We start from the raw sequence: 19249 nt of genomic DNA on the forward strand, positions 1-19249 counted from the left end.
CAGGAGGAGGTAGGACTGTATTATCAACAGAAGCAATAGTATAGGGTTAATGCATGAGCTCTGGAGCCACACTGCCTACATTTGAAACCTGGCTCTGCTTTTTACTTGCCATGTCCTTCACAAGTTACCTAACCTCTTAGTTCCTCAGGTTCTTTACCTATAAAATGAGGAATCACAACAGCACCTACCTCATAGGGTTTTCCTGAGGATTAAATGAATTAAGGTATGTAAAGCATTTAGCACAGTGGTTAACTGTCATTGTTATCACGAAATTCCTTTTGTGATCTAAAATTTATTATTTTTGCCTTGTTTTTTCTAGTAGAGGTTTCCCTAGACTGTCCTCTCCTCCTGTTTTGTTGCCCAGACTGCCTTTCCTGCTGATACTCTTTTTTTGGAGACTCCTTCTTCTTGCTAACAAATCTTACAGCCTTGCCCTTCCTGGGATAGTTTCCTTGGTATTGGCAGGGGCTCCTGAGAGAGTTATCTATGGGATGTATTGCCCCATGCAGGCCAGAAGCATTGATTCCACTGCTCTGGCGTGAGAGATGGAGCCTTAAGCCCTATGGCCACCTCCCAAGTCCTGTGCTCTTCTGACCTGGCAATACCAAGAAGGTGAACAACATTGTCTTAGCAGAGCCTCATTGAACACTCCCTGTGTTCCAGTCCCTAATAACAGAGAAATACAGGGTATTAGGGGTTAAGTGTGCAGGCCCTGGAGTCACGCCACTGGTATTCAAATCCTGGCTTCCACACTTGCTAGCTGTGAGACCTGGGGCACATTACTTTGCTGACCTTCAGTTTCTCATTTGTAAAATGACATATACAGATATTATTTAATTCATTATTTAGTTACAAAAATTAGAGGAGATAATTCATATAAAATCTGGAGTAGTAAGCAGAAAGAATTCTTAGCAATGGGTAAGAATTAGAAGCTTTTGATTTCCCCAGCACCTTTGGATTCAGTTCTTTACAGTATCTTTCCATTATTTTGTTTGCAATTGTGTGATTTAACCAATCAACTGCATCCATATTTAAATATTAGTACAAAATCAATTCGAAAGCTAAATGTAAATTTTTTTAATTTAGCTGTAATTTAGTTCAGCAAACATTTATTGATTATCCTGTCCTTGGCACTACCCTGGGAGCTAGGAATATAGCTTGGAGTAAGGTATGACTTCTGCCCTCCAGATGTTTGCAGTTTAGAAGGGAAAGTGAGCATTTAAAACATTCTAGGCAGAAGGAACAGTGAGCTAAGGCACAGAAATGTAAGAAGGCCAGATAGCCTGAACCAAAACAAGGATGTGCAAGCTGCTCTCTATGGCTTGAACTTAGTGCATGGAGATAAAGGGGTAGGAGGGCTGGGTGTGAGGGGAGGGACAAAAGAGGGCGACCTTGTGAGAGGTAAGGCCAAAGAGGTTCAGGTCATTCAGAGCTTGAATGCTATACTTAGAAATTAATTTGAGGGCAGTGGAGAGAGCCACAGAAGGGTTTTTGGTAAGAGAATGATGTGATCTAATTGTTTTTAAAAGGTTATTTTTTACTTCAGTATAGAGGATAAATTGGAGAAGGCCAGACTGGAAACAAAGATTGGTCAGTAAATCATTGCAGTAGACCTGTGGAGAGGTTATGAGGACCGAGTCAGGGCAGCAGTGAGAAGGAAGAGGGAACTGAGGAGGAAAAGGGAAAGATATAATAAATGTTAAGGAGCCTAACATGATGAGTGAATGGTGGTGCCATTGTGTGATAAGAAATACAGGAGGAGGGACTGAGAGGGATAATAATGAATTCCATTCTCCATTTTAGAAATGTTGAGTTAGAGGTGCCTGCAAAGTAAGCATGTAGAGATGTCCAATAAGGGGCCTGGATATTTTCGGTCTTGTGCTCCAGGAGAGCCTGTGGGCTAGAGATACATATTTGGTAGTCATCTGCTTGCAGAGGGTAGCTGGACCACAGGAGTGGGTAGGGTTACTCAGGGAAGGCAGGTGAAGAAAGACGAGAAGAGGCCAAAGACAGCGCCCCATCTGGGGTTCACAGATAAAGGCTGAGCAAGGCACGTGCCACCAGCGAGAAAGAGAAGGAAGAGGACAACCGGGAACAGGTGGTGCTGCAAAAAGCAGCGGAAGAGAATATTCCAGAAGGAAGAAGGCAGCAGTATCAGATGCCCTTGAAGGATTAAGCAACATGAGGATGGAGAAGGTCCATTGGTTCGACAAGTAGAGAGCTCTCTTTAAGAGACTCCTGTGTCTTCAGTTCTCGTACCAAGGCTGGATCAGCAGTGCCTCCTTGGAGAGAGAAAAGGAAAAGGTGGGAGCACAGAGCCAGAGGGATCCCTGTTCCAGAGCAGCCTGAATGCACCCGCCACAGCACAGCCTGCGCTGTTAGAATCGCTTACAGATCGAGCCAACCCGCAGGACTGTGAGCCGGACAGCATAGACACACGCGGTCCCACTACTCAAAGGAGACCCATTAATAACTTCATTATAAATTCTTTTAGACTTTTCCTCTGCATATAAACAAATATGTGTTTATAAGTGTATTTAAAAATAAATATTGGCTCATACTGTGCATTTCTTCTGAGAACCTGTGTCTTTTTTTTTTCTCACTTAACTGAATAAAGTAATCATCTTTCCATGTTACTACATGTTGAGCTATTCTAGTCTTTAATGACTGCAAAATATGTATTGTTTGAATGGACTAATTTATTTAACAAAGTAGACCCTTAATGATGAGCTTCTAGGTTGTTTTTAGCTTTTCACTACCATAAACAGTACTGGAATGAGTATTTTGGTACATGTATCTTATTTGCACACCTTGGCACAAGGTGAGTATAGGTTAAATTCCAGGGACTGTGTCTTTTTCATCTCTGTACCCTCAGCACCAGGCCTAAAGCAGGTACTTAGTAAAAGTATTAAAATGCCCTGAATTTAGGTCTTAAGGTCCTCCCGTGTCTTGTTTATCTTTGTATTTTTTAGCATCCAGAACAGTGACCAACAAAAATTTGCTTGCTGAATGAATGATCTCAAGGATGCAGAGAACTGTACTCAGAAAAGGAAAGTATTGAGTAGTGACCAGCTTTTAAGTGATGTGTGTATTTCAGAACACCTCGCTCAGCACTGCCAGCTAGGAAGCACCTGGAGACAGTTCTTACGAGTGCTCTGTATTTCCCTCTTCCTCTGCTTGTGATGAGTGCTGATGTATTCCTTTCCCTGGGCAGTAGAAAGGCTAGATGAAATTTCTTGATAGATAATTGGTTAGAGTGAGAAGTTAAAGACTCTTGTCTTCCCTTCAAGGTTACATTTCTTTTTCACCAGCAGGATGCTCTTCATAGAATCTTAAAAGTAAGGACATTTTCTTGTTCAGCCCTGCATGACTGGTGCCTAGCATAGTACCTCCTCTACAGAGAGTGGGCCTTCAGCAAATGTGTGGAGAGTAAATGAATCATTAAGCATTGGGCTATCCAGTTGGCATAAGTTGATACACTTTCTAAATGGTTTTGACCATATCTTCAAATTTAAATCCTTTTTCTGCTCCCCTTTGTTCAATGATTCTTATTATATATTAAATTCTTGTATACAATAGGATCTATTCCCAGGCTTCATTTTTTTAATTCAGTATGTGTATGTTTTTGGTACTAGACCATATAATTTTAATTAGTTTTGCTTATAATATGTTCTAATACCTTATACCTGATAATTCCTCTTTTTTAAAATAGTATTTTAGACTTTTGCCCATTTATATTTCTATAATAAGTCTAGAAATAGTGGTTGTATTCTAATACAAATAGCCTATTGAGATTTTTGATTGAGATTACATTAAGTCTACAAATTAACTTCAATATATTGGCATTCTTTTATTAATTTTCCATCCTATAATATGGTATTTTCCCCCTTGTTTTGTATATTTTAGTAAAAATATGTTACTCTTCATATGGGCCTGTCATTCCACAACATTTACTGAACATCCACTCTCCTGATTCCTACCTCCTGCCACGTGCTGTCTGCTAGAGATACAGAGGTGAACATGTCACAGCTCTTACCCTCAGGGAGTTCCCTCTGGTAGACAAGAGAGATAACTGATCTAATTGCAACTAATTATAATAATTATTGTAATGAACAAAAGCCCAAGGTGCTAAGGAAGCACAGAAGAGGTGTACCAACCAAGACTAGGGGTATTAAGAAAGACTTCCTAGAGGACGGACTCCTGTACTGAGTCTTAAAGATAGAATAGAAGTTAACCAGATGAAATGGGGAAAAAAGAGTATTCCAGGCAGACAGAAAGTTTATTGGAAAATACGTTCAAAAGTAGAGACTTTGAAAATATTGAAGTGTTTTAGGAGCTGGACTATAGGATGATGGTGGGTTAGTAGCTGGAAATGAAGCTAGAAAGCAGGTGGGAGGGTGGCAGATGATTGAAGGGACTTGTGTGACAAGATATGAATTTGGATATAGAACTGAAAGATTTAAGTGGAGTAGTGAAATGGTCAGATTTATGTTTTAGAAAAAATATCCCCCAAAAGAATAAAGTTAAATAAAGGCCACTCTGGCTACTGTAGAAGATGGCATTACGGGGTTCCAAGTGTATTAGATTTGGTAGTTCGAACTCAAAAGACTTTTAATCTATAGTAGTCTGTGACCTTATTCCCATTTTTAAAATGTGATTGACTGTTGCAGAAACCAGGTCTGTTGTCCTATAGAACGCCACATTCTGAATTTGTCTGTTTCCTCATACTATAACATTCCTCTTCCTCTCACGTTTTCTATAAACTGGAAGTTAGCTTTGAATGATTCATTGGGTTCTGGTTCGTCTTTTCTTTGGGAGGAGGGTGCAAGAATACTCCATAGGTAGGGCTGTGAAGTGCTACCTGTGTCCACTCTCAGGGACGCTGATTGATCAGAGGTGCAGGTAATGACATCTCATCCCTCTATTATAAATTTCCCCATCAACCTGTCATCAAATGAGTTCATCTACTGATGATTACCACCTGAGTGAATCATTTCATCATGAGGTACAAATTTTTAAAAATTCTGTCAATCTTTTCACATATTAGCTGAATAAAGAACATTCCCTCAATAGCTAGAGCGATTTGGTGGTTCTGCAATATAATATGCACGAAAAAGATAAGAAAAATGCTTAATTCATTTTATTTTATTGCAATATTTGGATTAAGGACTTGGTACCTTAGTTGTTCCGTTTTAAGTGTCTGTTGGTCATGCTTCTATTTTGTGACTTATTCCATTGGCTAGTCCATTGATTGATTCTCCCCCAGTGATTATCTTGTAACCTTAGTCTTTGAGAAATGGTCTTCGTTTGCACAAGAGCCTTAAAATCCTTAGGGATGTGAATGACTTTCTAAGTGCCATATACACATCAGTCCATCTAAGTCCTGTACTTTTCAGCAGACCGAACAACCTTTCCTTTGGTTTCTCTTCTCTTGTTCCAGGTCACACCGTGAACAAGATGCGTCAACACTCAGATTCAGAAGTGGCTTGTCTTGCCAGAGAAGTTTACACTGAGTGGAGGACTTTCATTGAGAAACATGCAGATAGACCTTCTATTGAAGTCCGAAGTGATTCCAAAACTGAGGCACTCAGGAAAAATGCCCAGAAGTTACTCTCAGAGGCGTTGGAATTAGAGGTAATGTCTGGTTGGAATGTGATTACTAGGAGCTCTTGGTTGAATGTTATCCTCACATTTTCAGAATGAACTTTCATAGTCTTAGTGCTGTGCTTTATCTGCTTTTTCTTTAAGGGTTCTGAATTTGTAATCATTCTGGGAGACAGAGTTGTAGAAAGGAACTAGCAAGGCCTGTATTAAAACCCTGGCTCTAGTACGTATTAGCTGTGGCACTTTAGGCAAATCCCTTAACATTTCTGAGACTTGATTTTTTTTTTTAAATCTGTAAAATTATTATTATCCCTACTACCTAAGGTTATTGGAAAGAGTAAATGGACTGTTTATACAAAAGAATAGTATAATGCCTGGTGATTAGAAATCACTTAATGAATGCTGGCTCCTTCCATTTAAAATTCATTCCCTTCCCATTGAAGCAAAAATTCTGGGGTAGGCTTTGTTATGGAATATCAATGGCAAAATAAATAGTTGTCTATTGAAAAGACTTTACTCCCCCATTTTTTGCCCTAACTCATACCTTTGGTTTTAAAGATATAATCAGTTGGCTAAACATAATTCCTATCATCTTCATAGCCAACAGTTCAGATGACTAATAGGGTTTGAGATACACATGCTAGAAAGATTTTTGCTCCTTAACAATAATACTAATCACCATTGTCAAACAAATCTTATATGTCAATTTATACTCTGGAAAAATCAGACATATAACACCTATATTTTTTCTTCTTAGGGTATCCCTATTAAAGTTTCTTTAAGAATTTAATATTGTTTACAAAGGAAGCAATTCAGAAGTCTGATTTAAATACTAGATCTGTTACTGTATTCTCTGAAAAAATATTTTAACCTTTCTGTCTCAATTATTCATCCACAAAAGAAGGGTGGATGAACTTGTGGTATATTATTTACTTTTAAAAAATATAGTTTGGGATTTTTAAATACAAACTTATGATAGAAAATGAGAAGAACATAGAAAGGAAAAATAAGATCACCATTGAACTTACCACCCAGACATAATCTTGTTAACATTTTGGTACATTTCTGTTTGGTAAATTATTATAGCTTTTTAAATGAATGCTATAAAGTTGTGATTATCCCAGATTATTAAGAGCCAATTATATGCCAAATGTTCCATGAGATAGTTTTATTGATTATTTAAACAACATTGCAGAAAATTGACAATAATTTACATTTGTGTTGTCTTTTTCATCTTGATCAATATCAGTGTCATTTTGAATATCCTTTTCTATATATGCTTATTTTTTCATTTTTATAATTTTTAATGTTATTTGATAATTTAGCATATTGCTATGCTGTTAAGTTTGCTTTCCTTTCCTAAGGAAGCTTTAATATGAATATTAAATGCTTGGAAAAGAGAAAAATATATGAAGGTTGTAAATCTAAATAACTTTCCAGAGTATTGATTAGCCAACAAGATTTGCTATTTGATATTTTAAATAAAGTTTATTTTTTAAATAAACCAAAATTACTACAGAAACATAGAGTGTGGGTATATAATATGTAGTTAATGTGGTGGTAAATTCCGGTTCCCTGTGGTATCTTTTTAAGTAAATGATAATAACGAAGCAGTGCTTGTAAGGATTAATGAGCAGTTTGCCTACTATATTAAACTCCATAATAATTATCCTTTTAGTTTATCCATTAATTATCCTTTAAATGGCACATCAAGTGGTAAGCACTCAAGTGTTACAAAGCAAAGTTAAAAAAGTGATACATTCGTGAAGTGCTTTCCAACATAATTGGAAAAAATATCAGATTAAGCATAGTTGAGTGGTTTTGTTCCCAAAGAGTAAATTTTAAAAATTAAAAGTATGCATCTTACTCTCTTCCTTGGCCAAAAAAAATCAATCTGTATTCCTTGCATAAACAGAATTTGATAGCAATTTTATCAGTTTGATATGTCAGAGAATTATAAACAGTTTTGCATAAAAGTTAACTCTTAGCACCTATAATCATCTGAAACATTTCCATATTAGGGTAAATCAACGACCCATCTAATTGAGTATCTGGTCTTTGGCAGTAACCAATGTTGAGGGCATTCAAGCCACATCTGATCTCTCCACAAATGTACTTTAACAGGCCAGTAGTAAACCATTGGGTAAGTTGTTGGCCCAGTGACTAAAACGCCCTTACAATTTGAGCCTAGCATGTGTTTTTGCAGATCTAGTCATTACATTTTTGTAGAAAAAAATTATTTTCATGTTACTTGTTTTGGTCATATTCTTTAGTAGTGAAAGCCACAGATGAGGAATATGCACACACAGCCAAATGTATCTCTTTATTACTGTATATATCTTGCTTTCCAGATTCATAGATTGCTTCCTTGTTCATGAAATAATGGAATAGATGAATAAAAACTCCATTGTTGAGACCCTGGCTCCATTCCCCTTTACTTTCTCCCTTCTGGATCTTCTTTGTTCTTCCCTGTATTTTAGATCTTTCCTCATATGAACGTCCCCTGTGGTGTCATTCTCTTACTTCCCCTTCCTCATTATCCACTCTCCTTCCTACCTCATGGCCTGTGATCATTTTCCTATTATGTCATTAAAAAAAAATGAACCCGATTCTCAAAGTGAGCCTGTATCATTAAGAGTTATGAAACACTGGCTGGTTGGCCCAGTTGGTTGTCAGATGGTGCTAATGAGATCCAGGTCAGGGGTACTTCCCCATATGGGACTGTTAGTTTTTTCTTTGTTTAATGGCCTCAGACTGCACCTCTGGCTTTGACCAGCTCTTTCATAAATGTATTTAAGTGGTCAAAAAGGAGTGTGGTTAGATAGATACAAATCCAGTCATGCTATGTGTGCTAAAACTCACACAAAGTTTGCTTCCAGTGGATATTCAGTTCAACAGATGTTCAGTATTACTGCTGCTAGTGCCAGGGGAGAATGCAAATATAAGTGAGTTGCATTCCCTATCTTAAGAAAGCTTACTGTCTCCTGGCTGAGGGCCTATAAATGACTAGCTAATAGAAGGCAAGATGAAATACGTCTGAAATAGTGGTACTAGCAAGTGTTGTAGACAAACAGAAGACAGAATGTGAAACCTGATGGGGGAGTCTGGGAAGGTTTTACAGAAGAGATGGCCTTTGCAGGAGGGGTAGGATTTTGCTAACTAGGAAATACATATAAAATAGAAACATCATATGTCATATCTTATCTGCAATGTGTAGGATATTATTGAAAGAGCAGGAAAGGAGGGAGGTTACATGGGGGAAAAGGACATTCATTTAACACATATTTACTGAGCTCTTGCCATGTGCTAGTATCTATGCTAGGTATGGGGAATTTAGAAATGGATCCAACACAGTATCATCCCTAGAGGGGCTTCTAGTCTTCTGAGAGAGATAAGCAGATAAACAGTTACAGTACAATGTGGGGAGTTCTGTACTTAAGGTATACATGTGAAGACGACCTTGTTTCCCTGCTTTTAAAGGGCTTACAGATGTGGCAGACATAACTAATTGATTATGGCACCATTTCCCACTGAGGCCAGAATCCTTGATGAAAGACAGCTCTAGGTGGTCATGTTTTATATCTTCTGCCAGCTATAGCCAGTTTGTCCAGGATCGGACAGCTGAATAAAACAGGTACAAATAGACAGGGAAGGTAAACCAGATTTTCTGTCCTGAGAAATGCGAACTAGGAAATTCTCAGAAAACAACAGTGGGAGTGTTGAAGCAGAATGCTGGAGGAGTTATGAGGAAGCAGAAGCTGTGGGTAGAGATGTGTAGATTATGGGGAGAGAATAAGGCAGTTAGAATTGATAGTGAGTAAGGCATATGGAGAGGAGCAAAAACCTGTGAGGAGGAGACCAGGCAGATCATAAGAGACACAGAGAAGGGATATGGTCCCTAAATAAATCCCTAGGATCCCTAGGTTTCTTACAGCATTCTTATTCCCATTCCTACAGGTGCATCTTACAGTAAAACCCATTTTTCTCAAGGTCTCAGTGAGACTCTGGTCCGTTAGATAAGTCCCAAAAGGGCTTACCTAAATCACTAGGTTAGGACCCATTGGAAAGGACTCAACAACTTGGGTAGGTTTGGATTATCCAAAGGCAGTTTATAAGATGGGCATTCTTCACTTTGTGCAATGAACTTGTTATACGAAAAGGTGATGAATCATTTTCTCACATAATTTATATTTTAATATCACTGATGCTTTTCTTCATTTTGATAGGCCTTCATTTAATAAGGTATGCATGAGAATTGTTAGATGCCTGCTCCTTACTCCCATCACATTGCTGGTAGAACACCCCTTCCACTACCCAACGTTTTCTGTGTACGTGCTATCTCCTTTCTAGGCTGTAAATTCCTGGAGGGCAGGGTCAGGTCGTTTCTGCTCAGTCTCCCTAATACCCAGGTCAGACTCAGAATAGCAACTCAGTAACTATTTGCTAAATGAAGTATGTATGAATACCCAGTTATGTGAATTCCAAGGCACTTTCAGAATTCTTTTTTTGTTTGTTAATCCTCACCCAAGGATATTTTTTCCATTGATTTTTAAAAAATATATCTTTATTGATTTCAGAGAGAGGAGGGGAGAGGGAGAGAGATGAAACATCAATGATGAGAGTCGTCATTGATCAGCTGCCTCCCACACGCCCTCGACTGGGGATCGAACCCGCAAGCTGGCCATGTGCCCTGACCAGGAATCAAACTGTGATCTCCTGGATCCTAGGTTGATGCTCAACTGCTGAGCCAGGCCTGGCCAGGCTCCATTGATTTTTAAAGTGAGAGGAAGGGAAGGAGGGAGGGAGAGGGGAGAGAGAGAGAAACATTGATGTCAGAGAGACATAGATTGATTGGTTGCTTCCCACACATGCCCGGATTGGGGCTGGGGATTGAACCTGCAACCCAGGTACGTGTCCTTGACCGGAAATCGAACCCAAGGCCCTTTGGTGCCTGTGCCAATGCTCTAACCACTGAACCATACCAGTCAAGGCAGAGTTCTTTTTTTTTTTTTTTTGGTATGTATATACTACAGTTTGATGGAATGGCCATGACCTGTTTTGCAAAAGCACATATACCTTTTTTCTCCAAACAACCACTCCCCAGAAAAAAAAAAAAAAAACCACCCTTTTCTTGATTGTTAAACTAAGTGAACCTCTAAACAAACAGTGACTAACCATCCTCACACTGGATTGAAGAGCCTCTCTCGCACATGTTGCTGAACAAATGCTGGGCACACAGCTAGCTACCCTTCCAGCCTCCTAAAGTAATCTGCTACCAGGGCTGCCTCAGGCCAGGGGCTAGTTCAGTGCCCACCAGGAGGCCATGAAAAGCTCAAGGAGTCTGGGTTCTAGAGAGCCATGGTGCCAAGTCCACTCGCTCCAGCACAAGCCTAGATCATCAGTCAGGCATCAGGACCACAAACTTCCCTGAACGTCTTTCGTCTGCTATACCTGGTAGATGTCTGGGCCTGGAGATTCATCCTCTGTCTCTCTCCTTCTCTCTCAGTCCTATTCTCCCTGCATGGTCCTTATTTCTTCCAATTTTTTTTCCCCTCTATTTGTTTTGGTCTGTCTATTCCTTATATTAGGATATTTTATCAAATGTTAGGTGATCCTTTTATATTTTTGGTGCATTTTTTCCTTAAACTTTTAAATAGTAGTATAGCCCTGGCCGGTGTGGCTCATCTGGTTGGAGTGTCATCCCGTACACCAAAAGGTCGCACATTCGATTCCCAGTCAGGGCACATTCTCAGGTTGCAGGTCCAATCCTCAGTCGGGGTGCGTATAGGAGGCAACCAATTGAGGTTTCTCTCTCACATATCTCTCTCTGTCTCTCTTCTCCCCCCCTTCACTAAAATCAGTGAAAACATATCCTTGGGTGAGGATTAAAAATAAATAAAATAAAAATTTAGTAAAAGTGCACAAAAGATATATGTACAGCTTAGTGAATTTATCACAAAGCACATGCCTACTTTACCTAGGCAGCTCCTACTCATTCTCTAGCTCTCAAGTTAAACATCATCTCCTTCCAAAGCCAGGCACTGCCCTCCTGGGTCGCATCCCTTTGCTGTAGCTCTGCGCCCGGCGTGAGTTCCTGTCCTCTTTCCTAGCGCACAGTGCCCTTAAATCCCTGTTCACTACCTGTTTCTTACTGGACTGTGCTCTCTATGGAGTCAGAGACGGTGCCGGCCTTATCCACTGCTTTTCCTCTCCCCAAACGTAGAGCCGGCACATAGTAAATGCTGAAGAAATATTTGAATGCAGGGGGAAAGGGAAGTGGGAGAGAGAAATTTGTGTTCTGTATTCAAGGAACTCACCATCAGGGAGTACAAACAAAAAATGGGTGCTATATTATGACAGTGACTAAGGGAAGCTCAGGACATTGTGGCAGCCCAAAGGAGAACTTTCAGTCCTCTAAGCTAGGGTTTGATTTTTGGCTAAGTTTTGACATACAAATAGGAATGTATTGCCTAGGGAAAGTGTACCTTGCTGAAGGAACATATACCTGTGCAGCAGCATAGAGGTGCATGAAAGCAGCTTAGCTGGCTCATGCTGGCCAGTGCTCAGGACTGGGGAGGGGGAAATAGGCCTGGAGAGAAAGGTAAGGCTGAGGGGTTCCCTGACCAGCAGCCCAGTCTGGACTGGATCCAGGTCATATGGACAAAGTCCCAGACCTGTCCTGTTTTGATTATGCCTGTGACCTTAGGAGGACTGGGGCCTGAGCCAGAGCACCCCAGAATTGCCCTAGGTCCCATCCCCTAGGCCTGCTCTGCTTAGCTGACCCCACAAGTGTCTCTTCAAATTCTGCTGGCCTCTCAGAATGTTGAGGGATCAGTTAGTATAGTGAAAGGGAAGAAACATGAACTTTGGGGTCGGGGCTCCAGGTCAGAGTCTCAGCTCTGCCTCTTAATAGTTGTAAGACCTTGAACCTTTCTTTACCTTTGAACCCATTTCCTCATATGTAAAATGAGATAATAGAAGTTGTGAGCATTAAATGTGAAAAGTGATTTATAAACTGCTCTATACACATATTAGGATCTGGACCCAGTGTTTCTGAAATGCAGTAAGGGGTTAAAAGGCACTTTTAAAACAAACCAAAAAAAAGTATAAACTGTTACACTGATTTATTATCCTTGGTCTTTGTTTCCTGGCTGGTAAAGTACAGGGCCCAGTACCCGTTGCTTAGTTCAGGCCAGTTTCCTGTTATAATGGCAAATATTACCACCCGGCAGGGGTTGTGAATGAGGTCCCTGTCACAAAGCACATGGCCTTGTTCCTTAATTGCCAGGGTGGAATTAATTTGCTCTTCCTGTTTCTCTTGTGACAGGAAGTAGATGTCCTTGAATTTCAGTTGATTAATGGAAGCCTCTGAGCAGAGTGCTTCAGCCTCTCTTGTTTTTAATCCTTAAGCAATGCAAGGCCCTAATTTGATAATTTTGCTGTTTTTTTAGATGGATCACCTACTGGTTGAAAATATTGAGCGGGAAACGTTTCATCTCTGCTCCCGCCTCATTAACGGGCCATACCGGCGGACGGTGAGAGCCCTGGTCTTCACATTAAAGCACCAAGCTGAAATCCGGGCTCAGGTGCAGGACGGCTCGCTGCCGGTCGGCACGTTTGTACAGACCCACAAAAAATGACCTGAGGATGATTCTAACCCTGGGCCGGGCAGAAAAGAAAATGTGCCCCTTTCTGCCATTCAAAGACTCTTTTGAGTTTGGCTGATGGCTGATGCTGGCTGTGCTAAATTTTCCCATGGTGCCATTCCTTCAGACGGAGGCTGCCGAGAGCCCTGGGAGACAGGCCCGCAGGAAACGCTTCATTAGCCGTAGTGCGCTGGTGCTGCCTAACAGGACGTGCACAGGCTGTCACTAGGAAGCACGGTACGGTTGCCATCACCCAACATAGCAAAAGGTGACGGATTTCACTGTGCGTATGCCAAGAACACCTCTAAACTTCCCCCCCATGTCAGGCAGATGAAGTTAGTACTTTATTTCGCCACCCTGCAGGTAACTGAAACTCAATTACTGCTGCCACTCACTCGGTTCCATCCCCCTGAGTTTAGATAGCTCTGGTGCCTCTCAGAACTCCCCTGTCTGTTCTCTTTGCTCTACCCCAGGGGTGAGCCTGCCGGAGCCAGCCAGCTACCCCTTCTTTCCAGAACTCACTTATCTGAACATTTCAGCCCTCCCTGGAAGACCTGGGTTGGTCTCTGGAGCCCCCATGCTGAGGCTCCTAATGAGGAACTGGCCTGAAGCATCCCCACACCTTGGGGTTTATTTGAATACGTTGGCACTCATTTCAGGGCTCTTTAGCAGATACATATGAAATTCCTCTTGAAATGAACTACCATAGTAGAAAAATTACATACACATGTATTGTAAAATGAAATACCTCTGTAGGTAGGCCTGCTTGAACGAGTATGTAAATGATATTTGCTTTTTTAAAAGTAATAATAAACTGGGACTTTTTGCCCCCTAAAACAAAAGATTTGGCTTGTTCATTGAAAAATGTTTTGGGTTGAGAAAAAGTATAGCTGGTGAAAATGAAGAATAATTGGAAAGAATTTGAGAGAGAGAGCAAGACCCAAGGAAGGGTTTTTAGGTTAGGGAAGACTGGAGTATGTTTATAGTCTGAAAAGGAGGAGCTAATAAAAAAGAAGAGATTTAAAATACAAAAAAAAAAGAGGGATGGGTTAAAAAGCAAGGACAGACAGGAAGAGACTAACAGTGTCTGGTGCTAGATAATTTATTAGTATTTACATTCATCTTTATGTAGTGTTTTTTTTTAATCCTGTTTAAGCCTCTCACCTGTTGTGTTAGTAAGTATTGTTTCAGTTTTTTCAGATTCCTTCATTTACTCAGCAACCATTTATTGAGCACCCATTCCACAGGTACTGTGGATACCTAGGCAGGAGCTACAGATGAGACCCTGCGGCTCACCAAGCAGAAGTCGCTTGTTCGGTTTCCCACTGTTAGGAAGTACTGGAGGTAGAATAACAATTAAGCACCTATCATGTGCTCGGCACTGTGATGGACATTTAAAGAATAATATCCAGTTAAAGATGAGAAAAGTGAGGCCCAGAATGGTTTAGTAACTTGCTCAAAGTCACACAGATAGTGAATGGCAGAGCTAAGATTCAAAACACAGGTCTATTTGATTGATATAGCCTCCCTGGTTGATTTCATTCACTCTCATGGTTACATGTGGATGACACTCCAATTTGTATCTTCAGACCATACATGGTCCCTCAGTTTCAGATAATATTTCCAAGAAGTTCAATGGGCATCTCAGATATGAGATGTCTTCTCTCACTTGGTAATACTGGCAACAGACACTCTAGCTAGGAGCCTGAGGGTCAGCCTAGACACCTCCTCTATCCTTACCCAACCAAGTCCTAGTGGTTTTACTTGTCACATATATTTAGAATCTCTTGCCTCTTCTCCATCTCTAGTACCACACTTCAGGACCTCATCCTCTGTTGCCCAGATTGACTACTTGACTTGCTAACTGGTCCCTTTGCGTCCAATCTTAACCTCTTTAAATTTATCTCTCTATGCTAGAAACAAAGTGACATATCAAAATTGGAAATCCCACCATGTCACTCCCCCTCTAAATATCTTCACATGCTATATTCTCTCTCTGAAATGCTGCTCTCTACCTAATTCCCTATCCTGCCCCTACCATAATATTCTGTGTATTCTATACATATCCACATGTTCTGTGGTTGTCCTTTTGATTCTATCTCCCCATTAGAATGTAACAAAAACTCATAGACACAACAGTCTGGTGGTTACCAGAGGGGAAGGGATGGCAGGGGGAAGAAAAAGAAGATACAGGGGGTCAAATATATGGTGATAGAAGGAGATTAGACTGGATGGTAAGCACACTGCAGTATACAGGTGATGTATTATAGAATTGTATACCTGCAACTTACATAATGTTAGTAACCAATGTTACCCCAATAGATGTTATTGAATTTAAGCTTCATGAAAGCAGAGCCTTTGTTTTGTTCCCTGCTGTACTTCTCGCACCTAGAACAAAGCCTGGCACAATCTAGGTCTCCATAACTATTAAACAGTCGAATGACTAATTGTCAGTGTACAGGAAAGACATCTAATCCAATCAGGTAATCCTTCCTTGAGGAAGTGATACCTGTGTGCAGTCTTAAAGGGCAGAAGTAGTTAATTGGGTGGTTAAGGTGTATGCCTGACAGAGAAAGCAAAGTATAGAAAGACTCAGACCTGTGAGATATCTGGAAGGTGATTGGTATGGCTGGGGTAGAGGAGAGTAGCTTGCGGAATAGCTGGAAATGAGGCAGGAGAGGAAGGCAAGGACCAGGACCAAACCTGAAGGGTCTTCAACAACAGGTGAAGGTTGTATGGACTGATTCTACGCAGAAACTGGTTGGTTTTTTGTTAACAGGCTGTGGAAGAGAAACTGCAGCAGGGAGAGAGACTAGGAGTAGGAAGCTTCATTTATAAGCAACCAAAAAGTTCTAACTTAAGAACTCAGAGTAAGTCGAAAACAAATTGCTCTGTGGCTGAAAGGCTTCAGTGGTGTTAGTTAGAAAGTAAAATGATTGCAGAGATGTGCTTTGGAGATTTGGAAAGGAGGCTGTGTTATTTGTGGCTGTTTTCTCCTTGATGCATGTGCAGAATTTCCATGAACACTAATGGAGCTCTTCTGAGTGCTCGCTGAGGGGAAGGAGGCGTGCAGACATCCATCTAGCTGACCCACCCACTAAGAAGCACCTCTGAGCTCCAGCCTGTTAAAAATGAAAGGTTCAGCTCCTGAAATGGGGTGAGGAAAGGTCCTAGGACTTCTGAGTCACCTATAAATCTAGGCATGAATATGTCTTTTAAATGTGTTCGGTTGCTAGAGAAAGTTTTGGGAAATTAAATACCGCTAGAGTCTGCTTCACAGCTTATTGCTCCTTTTCTTCTGGTGGTTGAATTGGAGGTCCTGGTCCTTTGGGTAGGGACTGAGTCTTAATTTTCATTCATTCACTCAACAAACTAATGTTGCCTGTCTGCTATGTGCCAAGGACTAGACTGGCACTAGGGAAACTGCAATAGATGAGATATAATTTATACCCTTGAGGAGCTCTTAGTCTGGTGGGGAGACAGACACATAAGTAAATAATTACAGTACAGCATACTAGGTGTTTATGGTAGATATTTATTTAAAATGTTGAGAAAGTGGCGAAAAGAGTGATTGATAGCATTCTAGGGGAAGGAAAAGTCTTCACAGAGTTAATGTTTGAACCAAGTCTCGAAGGTTAATTCTAAGCAAAGGGATCAGTATGTATACAGAAGCCCAAAGGTGTAAAGTGTACACCTTGTGTCAGTAAAGGCAAGTGATACGGAGTGGTGGAGGCATAAGGTTCTTAGGAATGGTAGAGAGAAATGGGGCAAAACAATTAGCCAGGGACTTAGAGGCCTTGTGAAGGAGTTTGGACTTTGGCCTTCAGATAATGAGAGGCCATGAGAAGTTTTTGAGGAGGCAAGGGAACTACTAAGATATGTGTTTTAGAAAGATAAAAATGTTCCTACATAAACATATTTTAGAAAAATTTTTTAAATTTACAACTCCAACAATTTATGGCAAAGGAAAGAAACACTCAAGATTCTGTAAATTAGAGATTTATTTATTTATTTATTTATTTTTTGACAAATGAAGTTTAGAGTTGACCAAACAGATATCATTAGAGAGTCCCAGGTTTGAAAAATGGCAGGAAGCTCAGATAATGCATTTACTGTGTTCATTGATGAAGGAACAGGCAGCTGGCCTTTTTTTATTTTAAGAATATCAGGTTCTTACACTTGTGCCTGTCAACCTTGGTTTTCTTTTGCTGCAGCCTCAGGCCTCAGAGCCTCATTCTGAGATTTGTAATGTGTTTTGGATGTGTTTATCACAGCCATATGGGATGAAGGCTCAGTTTGTTACTGCCCATTACTGCTATGGAAGGGAGTCCATCCAGAAAACAAGGCTTTGGGAACTTCTCTTAGTTCAGTGACACTGCCTTGATTTCAAAAGAGCAATGGTTTGATTGGATGACATTGTATTTTCTTTTAAATCAACCAAAATTATATAATTGCTGTCAGGGATAGGCTTACCCATAAGCTAAGGAGGTTAGTTTCAAGATTCAAGAAGACCAGGATGTCCAATCAACTGCTGCTTTTTCTTCTTGTTAAAATCACTCATTAAGTGTGTCTTTATTGAGTTTTTATGGACCAGATCCAAGGGCCACAGGAATAAATAAGACATAGTCTCTGGCCCCAAGAAGTTCTCAGTCTAGTGAAGGTGAGTGCCAAGGACTAGATAAACCACTTTAAAAAGGCAAGTGATTATGATTCATGGCAATTCAGAGAAAAGGAAATAAGCCACTAAACATGTTAGAAGATGCTCAACCTCATTAGTAATCAGGGAATGGCAAAGATAAGTACCATCCTTAAAGACCTAAAGAATGCAGGGATCGTGATCACCATTATGCCTCTATTAATTCATTAAATAGAATGGTGATCACTACAAAAGTCAAATGGATCCTGGAAGGTAACAGGGAACTATAGCAAAATCAACCAAGTGGTAGTTTTAAATTGCAGCTGCTGTGCCAGTTGTGGCATCTTTCCTGGAGCACATTAACATGTTCTCAGGTACATGGTATGTAGCCATTTATCTGGGGAATGTTTCTCTTTATCTTCCCTATCAGAAAGGAAAATCAGAGTTCATATTTGCTTGGAACAGACAAAAATATACATGTACAGTCTTGCCCCAGGGCTGTTAACTCTTCAACTCTCGCACAACCTAGTCTGAAAAGACCTGAACTGCCTAGACATCTTGCAGAACATCACAGTAATCCACTGCCTTGAATATATCAGCTAATTGGGCTGGGTGAGCAAGAAACGATGAGTATATTGGAAGCCTCACTGAGACACATGCATTGCAGAGAGTGCAAGAAAACACTATGTAGATGCAGGGGGTCTGAATATCAGTGAAATTTTTAGGGGCCAGTGAAATTTTTAGGGATATACCAGGGATAGTCCCTCCAAAGTAAAATACAAATTATTGCATCTCCCACTCCCCCATTAAGTAGGAAGCACAATGCCTGGTAGGCCTCTTTGGGTTTTGGAGGCAACATATTCTACACCCAGGATACTGCTCCATCCCATATAGGGGATGACACAGAAGGCTGCCAGTTTTGATGGGAGCCCAGATCAGGAAAGGGCTCAGCAGCAGGTCCAGACTAGTACAAGTAGCCATGCTGTGTGGACCGTATGATCAGGCAGAATCCATGGTATCTGAGGTATCTGTGGTGGGGAAAGATGCCTGTGGAGTTTATGACAAGGCCCAGGAGGAGGGTCACTATGTAGACCTCTAGGGTTCTGGAGCAGAGCCATGCCATCTGTAGCCAGGAATGACACACTTTTCAAAACACAGCTCCCAATTTACTGCAGAGTTCTGGAAAAGACAGATCGTCTGAGCATGAGATGATTAAGTTGACCAAACAGCCAAAGCTGCTCGTCATGAGCTGGAGTCTATCAGATCCACCAGGTCATAAGGACAGAAAGCCCAGCAGCAGTTCATCATAAGATGGATGTGGTACAACTGGCATTGCGCATAGCAGGACCAAAGGCAGAAGGCA

General features: G+C 40.7%; 1 protein-coding gene across 1 annotated transcript in view; it reads left to right on the top strand.

The window, feature by feature from the left end:
* TCEANC2 (transcription elongation factor A N-terminal and central domain containing 2) overlaps nucleotides 1-14092 on the top strand; it is a 31507-nt gene extending 17415 nt beyond the window's left edge. The window contains exons 4-5 of the mRNA XM_016219821.2: nucleotides 5441-5634; nucleotides 13056-14092. Coding sequence (XP_016075307.1) covers nucleotides 5441-5634; nucleotides 13056-13244 — 383 coding nt within the window. The 3' untranslated portion in view covers nucleotides 13245-14092. The remainder of the gene's footprint in view (nucleotides 1-5440; nucleotides 5635-13055) is intronic.
* Nucleotides 14093-19249: the final 5157 nt, after the last annotated feature.

The sequence above is a fragment of the Miniopterus natalensis genome, chromosome 9, assembly GCF_054644295.1.
Source record: "Miniopterus natalensis isolate mMinNat1 chromosome 9, mMinNat1.hap1, whole genome shotgun sequence".
NCBI lineage: Eukaryota > Metazoa > Chordata > Mammalia > Chiroptera > Miniopteridae > Miniopterus > Miniopterus natalensis.